This window comes from Alosa alosa, chromosome 1 (genome assembly GCF_017589495.1).
Source record: "Alosa alosa isolate M-15738 ecotype Scorff River chromosome 1, AALO_Geno_1.1, whole genome shotgun sequence".
NCBI classification, from domain to species: Eukaryota; Metazoa; Chordata; class Actinopteri; order Clupeiformes; family Clupeidae; genus Alosa; species Alosa alosa.
This window is the reverse complement of record NC_063189.1, coordinates 42,217,318-42,224,817: the sequence shown is the minus strand read 5'-3', so window position 1 is coordinate 42,224,817 and position 7,500 is coordinate 42,217,318. Positions and strand designations below refer to the sequence as shown.

The following is a 7,500-nucleotide window of genomic DNA, read 5'->3' as shown; positions in this document are numbered from 1 at the left end:
AGAGAGAGAGAGAGAGAGAGAGAGAGAGAGAGAGAGAGAGAGAGAGGTAAAGAGAGAGAGACATGGGGAGGGTGTGGAGCTGGAGTTGTGGGGAGGCGGAGGAGGAAACTGATGAATCTATTATAGGTGGAATTCAAAGGGAACACGACTTGCCTGCCGCTGCCTTTTTCTCATTGCTTCCTGCGCCTCCTTACAACCACCTTTCATGTCACAATAATATCAAACAAAAAAGGGCCTTGCGTCTCACACAAGGCTTTCTGGGCTCCGGCTGACTAATATCCACGGCAACGGTGGCGGCAGTGGCGGGGACAGGAGGACTTAATGGGCTGTGTGAAAAAGCAATCTAACGGCATCTACTTCTGTACTGGTTCCTTAATTCCTGCACTTAGTTCACATTTCTGTGGCTCAACTGGTAGAATAGGGCTGCAGCAGAACTGAAGGCACGGGTTTCAGAATGACAAAAAAAAACCCACAAGGTGTATATATACAAGAGATGATGTCTGTTGCGCATGTTCCGAGAAGTTGGGTAATGAATACGTCAGGCATACTTATTAAGTCCTTTCAGATAACTGTGGCGGCTAAATAAAGAAAAATAAACAGCGCCATCCACTTGGCCTAATGGTGCTCATTAAAAGCAATCAGACATCATGCGCTTGTCCCGCGGCTGTTTCCACAAACGGACGGCAGGCTCTTTAAGTCCTCCTCTGGTGTGAGCTGTGGTGAAAGCGCTGAGTCATGATGGTGAAGAGGTGTGTGTGTGTGTGTGTGTGTTTGTTTGTTGGTGGGTGGGGGGGTGTAGCATATGGTGGGCACCGGTGATCCGTTCCCCAGTCTGACGTGCCAGACACAAGGGGTCTGTCGGGGGGTTTAAGAGGCATAGTTAGAGGCATAGTTATGCATGGTTATGCATGGGGGTTTAAGAGGCATAGTTATGCATGGTTACGCATGGGGGTTTAAGAGGCATAGTTATGCATGGTTATGCATGGTTATGCATGGGGGTTTAAGAGGCATAGTTATGCATGGTTATGCATGGGGGTTTAAGAGGCATGGGGGTTTAAGAGGCATAGTTATGCATGGTTATGCATGGTTATGCATGGGGGTTTAAGAGGCATAGTTATGCATGGGGGTTTAAGAGGCATAGTTATGCATGGGGGTTTAAGAGGCATAGTTATGCATGGTTACATGGGGGTTTAAGAGGCATAGTATGCATGGATTCACATATGGGGGTTTAAGAGGCATATGGCATGGGGGTTTAAGAGGCATAGTTATGCATGGTTATGCATGGGGGTTTAAGAGGCATAGTTATGCATGGGGGTTTAAGAGGCATAGTTATGCATGGTTATGCATGGGGGTTTAAGAGGCATAGTTATGCATGGGGGTTTAAGAGGCATAGTTATGCATGGTTACGCATGGGGGTTTAAGAGGCATAGTTATGCATGGGGGTTTAAGAGGCATAGTTATGCATGGGGGTTTAAGAGGCATAGTTATGCATGGTTATGCATGGGGGTTTAAGAGGCATAGTTATGCATGGGGGTTTTAAGAGCATAGTTATGCATGGATTCACGATGGGGGTTTAAGAGGCATAGTTTACATGGGGGTTTAAGAGGCATAGTTACATGGGGGTTTAGAGGCATAGTTACGCATGGGGGTTTAAGAGGCATAGTTACGCATGGGGGTTTAAGAGGCATGGTTACGCATGGGGGTTTAAGAGGCATAGTTACGCATGGGGGTTTAAGAGGCATAGTTACGCATGGGGGTTTAAGAGGCATAGTTACGCATGGGGGTTTAAGAGGCATAGTTACGCATGGCATGGGCCGGGTGGAGAGAAAGGAGGGGGAAGCGGCGGTGTAAAGGCAGACCTTGACCTTGAGCAAATATTTATTCAGTGCCCTCTGGGACTCACGCTCCACTTCTCTCTCTCTCTCTCTCTCTCTCTCTCTCTCTCTCTCTGTCTGTCTCTCTTTCTCTCTCTCCTTCCCCTCCAGGAGGCTATTGTCAATGAGTCAGCTGGGGGTGGGGGGGGTGGGGGTGGTCTCACACACACACACACACACACACACACACACACACACACACACATACACACATACACATACACACATATGCGCGCGCACACACACACACTCCGAAACATTCACATTAGCACAAATCTACTGAGACCGACTCAGCAGCGCTCTTAAACAATGCCACCCGATCGCAGCGTGAGCACTTTCATGTGCTTATTTATTTATTTACTTACTCTTTTTTTAGCCACCAAACAACACCCCCATCCGCCCGGTGCACCACATGTGGCTATAAACTCCTTTTCTGATGCCATCAGCCCGTCTTGGCGGGCAGCGCCATGTATGTGGGAGGCGTGCCCTTTAAACGTACCCAAAGTGAGCCAAGCCCCTAGTGCCCATTTTATTTCTCTCTCTTTCCAACGCCCTCCTACTAAAAATATCACATAAACTATTACTATACATCATCAGCCTGGCGCATTTGCCGCGTGGAACAAATAATCCCCATGAACGAGGACCACACATTTTTCTTTCATGTTGCTGCTGATTATGGTAATCAGAGGCTGGATTACCATATTTGGCGAGCAAGAAAAAGGGTTTGCCCGTAAATGATGTATACCGAACGCAACAGCGGAAGTCATAGTGAGGCGCTAAGGCGCTGGGGCTAATGATATATGGGGGTATATAGGCAGGGAGTGGTGAATAATATAATGTGGCTACCGCTAATGGGCTGAGAGGTGGACAAGGGGCGTAGGCTGGCCGGAGCCTGAGGGGAGAAGATGACCGGGGTAGGTAGGCTGGCCGGCTGCACTATTCCCACCCTTCCTGCACCAGAACAACCCAGAGCAGTGACCCAGACTAGCAGACTAGCAGCTGACAGCCCGCTCTCCTCCTGAGAATGGACCTGACAGCTCTCACTGACTCTGATTGAGCTCAGAACCACAGGGGAGGGAGACCAGGCTGGACACAGACCTCTCTGGCTCTTCTTCTTCCTCTCTCTCTCTCTCTCTCTCTCTCTCTCTCTCTCTCTCTCTCTCTCTCTCTCGCTCTCTTTCTCCTTTACTCCCTTTCTCTTCTCACTCAACTTGACTGTGAGTAAACAACCAAGGGTTTGCGGTCAGCTCTGGCCAAAAAAAGAAAAAAAAAAGAGAAAAAAAAGAAACAAAAACAGGCACAAAAGAAAATACGTTGGCATATTCCCACCGGAGCGGTTTTTTTTAGCTTTGGAGGACTCCAAGTTCTGCTTACAGTCCCAGTCACACTTCTTAAAGCCATGGCCAGGCCCCCTGCTCCCTGGAGTGTGTGTGTGTGTGTGTGTGTGTGTGTGTGTGTGTGTGTGTGTGTGTGTGTGTGTGTGTGTGTGTGTGGTGGTTGTGTGGGGTTCTGGACTGTATTCCCACTCAGAGGAGTTATCAGCTCTTTGTGGCGACGCCATGGAGTCCGGCGGGGGTAAACACTTTTTAATCAGCTCTCGCTCCCTTCTGCTCCCCGTCCCCATTTTAATTACGTGTCGCCGGCCAGATAAGGGCCCTGCCTCTGAACCCAGTCACGGGCCGAGGAGCACGCTGGGCCCTGCAGGGCCACAACAGCCGTAAACGCCGACGACCGCAGGTGATCCCGCCGTTGGTGCTGATGCGGCTGGTGCCAACGCCTGTGCCAGCGCTGGCCGGTCCGGTAGGAGTTGGTGGGGGGGTAAGGGGCGAACCGGAGCTCGAATTGTTTGAGGGCTCGATCTGGACCCTCCCGAGCAGAGCAGATGGGGTAGGTCAAACGGGGTGAAGACCCAGAGACTTGAGAGTGAGTCGCAGACCGAGAGAGTCATAGGGAGAGAGAAAGAGAATTACAGAGAGAGAGAGAGTGAGAGAGAGAGAGAGAGAGAGAGATGGCAGAGCCGTCTGGCTCAGGCAGATAATAGCAGATAATGTCCCCATCTCCCCTATCTGCTCTAAGCAGCCCACGTGACAGATGTGCCAGACAGAGAGTGAGCTGATGATGATGAGAATGATGATGAGGATGAGGATGATAAGGAGGAGGAGGAGGAGGAGGAGGAGGAGGACGGTGCTGGCAGTGTGGGAGGAGGAGGAGGAGGAGGAGTCGAAGAGAGGGAAGGCAGTGTGCTCTGTGACTCGTGTGATTGGTCAACGTGGTCACTGGCGGTGGGTGCGCTAGGTCGGCTGGTTGGCTGATGTGTACCCTCAGCGCTAAGCAGGAGGCTGACCGCTCTCGAGTAGAGAGTTGAGCAGAGAGCCTGAGAGGCCGCCAGGAGTCATCCTCTTTATTAGGTGCATGAGGGGCTATAGGAGTCTCTTTCACAAGCTCCATAAAGCCTTTGATAGGATTCCTTACTGCGCCAGCGAGGATTGAGGTCCCTTCTAACCGCACGCTGGCACCTATAATAAGCACACAGCCACCACTGCTGCAGTACGTAGTCACTGCTGGGGTCTTAACCATCGGAGGGAAAAAGCCATCGGAGTCTACTGTCATTTTCTGAGTGTGTGCAACTCTCTGTGTAGCACTGCAGCGACCAGAACGACCTGCAGTGTGTGTGTGTGTGTGTGTGTGTGGTTGTGGGGGGGGGGGGGGGGGTGGGGGCGCGTTCATTAAGCTAATGCACAGATGCAGAATGTGTTCTCTTCCCTCCCTCTATGCATGGTGATTTATGGTGCTGCAGAAACGTGAAATTGAGTAGACGCCGAGAAGTTATTTAAATAATTTAGAGGTTGACACAGAATACTTTTTGCTTTTTTTCCTAGGGTTTATGATTTATGGTTATTGCAAAAATGTGAAATTGAGTATATGAGTATAAGCATATTACCTTATGATAATAGAAGTAATTTAGGTGATTTAAAGTCCAGGGGTTCCAGATCTTACAAATACAATGGGCTGCCATGAATAGGCCTGCCAAGTCCCAGTGCGCCATCCCAGGCTAAGACATGCTGGATCCCTCTGATATTGTTAGTTTATTTCTTCATTTTCAGCTCCTTTTATGAAAACATAATTGCCACATTGAATTTCGCTCGAGTAAAACAATATTCGGTTTCATCTTTTGTTGTGTCGGATGTCGCATAGCACTTTATTGGCTGTGATTTGCACAGCAGTCGTTGTTACCAAATATGACCGTGTTGGAAAGGGATATTGACAACATGAAGGTGAAAGCGATCTAACAAGGTGTATCGTGGTGGAGAACTGTTGCTGGGGTTGCTCTGCACGCTGTTGATAAGCCAGGCAGGTGTGTGTGTGAGCGAGGTCGTTTCATCAGGTCATCCACGGCGCGACGGGGATACACGCGCTCCATTGCCGGGCTCTCGCAGCCAAAAGGGATTGGCCAGGTCTTTCATCATCACGGCCACTTGTGCTGTAACGATGGCAGGAGCTTCATTAAGGGCCTCGTTAAGTCCCCTCGTTAAGGCCCTATCGTTAAGGTCGATCGTTAAGGCTCTTCGTGGACAGCCAGGAGTAAAAAAAAAAAAACCTCGGTCTGTGGAATGTAAACTCCTGGCAGGCTCGACTGGTCAAGGGGGGGGGGGGGGGGGTGCAGTGATGGGGGTGATGGCGAGAGCCAAACAAGCTGGAGCCTGACACGGGCAACTCTGGGGAAAAAATACCACCTCACAGGCCGCTGTCGCCCTGGTAACGCACAGCAGCTGGCAACTGGCAGCCCCGCTGTTTGAGCTCTACTTCCCGTCCCAATCTGAAAGCTGGCTGATGAGAGACGCTCGACTGACAAAGACAGAATTAACCGTGTTTAGAGTAATTAGGCTGCTTTGCACGTTACAGGAGAGAGAGGGAAGAGAAAGACAGAGGGAGAAGAGAAATGGAGGGAGAGAAGAGAGAAAAAGATGGGCGATGAGAGAAGAATAGCACAGAGACAGATGTGTGCAAAATACAAAAAAAAAGAGACAAAGTATGCAACCATCGCCAGCTCTCCTGTCAGTATGTAAAATATATCCCCGCGTCCAGGGATGCAGGAAGGCATTCATCTGCAGTCTGTTCCCCCTCTCCAGCCCAGAAGAATGCAATCTGGAGAACGACAAAGACGGAGAAAAAAGAGGAAATAAACCAATGAATATTTTCCCTGAGAAATATCCATTTTTGCTCCATTTAGAGAATGTGCTTAGCTGTTGCCACACATCAATGCGCGCGATCAAGGGAGCCTCTCGCCACACATTTTTCTTCCCCATCTCGCAATGTCACACTCTGCTGTGGGAGTGTGGGGCGCCGCCGGTGGCTTTCAGGCGACTCAGCCCTGCCCAGCCCTGCCCTGGCCCTGCTGCGATGTGGCGCCACATGCTTTGGCGTGGTGCATTCCAGCCACGTACGCGCAGTAATGAGAATGAATGCTGATGTGTCTCCAGTGTCCCCCCCCCAACACACACACAAACACACACACACTCCCTGGGCCTCACAGCCCCAGCCTCAGTACCCCCAGCCAAGCAGACTATTACCCAGACACACATGGCTGCACGCAAGGGGTGGGGGCGTTAGGGAGGTGGGCTGTGGATTGGGGGTAGGTGGCAGCAGGGGAAGAGCCAGCTACCAGCGGCTCATCCAACAAACATGGCAACGTCGGCCGTAGTAAATATCCTCAGCGTGAGTGGTTAAGACAGGGCCGCTGGGAGAGGGCCCAATGCTCGGCGGCCCTTTCAGTGTTGGGTGTCCATGGCTCTTTTCTTGTGGTATTGAGTGTGTGTGTAATACTTATAGATGGAGTCTGAACAGACTGTGCAGCAATCTCTTCTATTCTCTTCTGTCACTGGTGATCTTTTGTCAAAGCCTTATTTGTTCCATCTTCATTTAATTTAATCTCTCTTTCACACTCTCTCTCTCTGTCTCTCTCTTGCATCCTTCCTTCCCACCACTCACTTGCATCTCCTCTGTCTCTCTCCCTCTGTCCCTCTCTCTCTGTTTTGTGTGTAAGGGCTGTTGCTTGTTGTTTTTTGTTAAGAATGTTTTAGGAATATGGGGTTTTGTTTAAAATTCAAGTCTCTGTTTTTGTCTCTCATTTCTGTGTAAGGGCTGTTATGGGGTTTTGTTTAAAATTCAAGTCTCTCTCTCTCTGTGGCCCTCTCCCCATCTGTCTGTCTTGTCGCTCTCTCTTTTTTGTTTTCTCCCTCCATCTCTGTCTGTAGGATGGGTAAGGGCTGTTAGAGTTGTCAACGATATACTTGTTTTTTTTTCAAATATTCTCTCTCTCTCTCTCTCTCTCTGCCTCAGCTCCACACAGACATGGACCGGGCTGACGGCCGCACACGCTACAAGCTGCGTGGGGATGGTGCCGGCTCTGTGTTTGTCATCGACGAGAAGACGGGCAACATCCACGTCACCAAACCCCTGGACCGCGAGGAGAAGGACGAGTACCGCCTAATCGCCACAGCGACCGACCGACAGACCGACCGGGCGCTTGAGCCCTCGTCCACTTTCATCATCCGCGTGCAGGACATCAACGACAATCCGCCCATTTTCGAGGAGGCACCCTACAGTGCCACTGTGCCAGAGATGG

General features: G+C 50.4%; 1 protein-coding gene across 1 annotated transcript in view; it reads left to right on the top strand.

Moving 5' to 3' along the window:
• The window catches only part of LOC125301844, a 106,846-nt gene that overhangs the window by 55,276 nt on the left and 44,070 nt on the right, over nt 1-7,500 (top strand). The window contains 1 exon segment of the mRNA XM_048254652.1: nt 7,215-7,500. This exon segment is cut by the window's right edge and continues 9 nt beyond it. Within this exon segment, the coding sequence (XP_048110609.1) occupies nt 7,215-7,500 (286 nt within the window).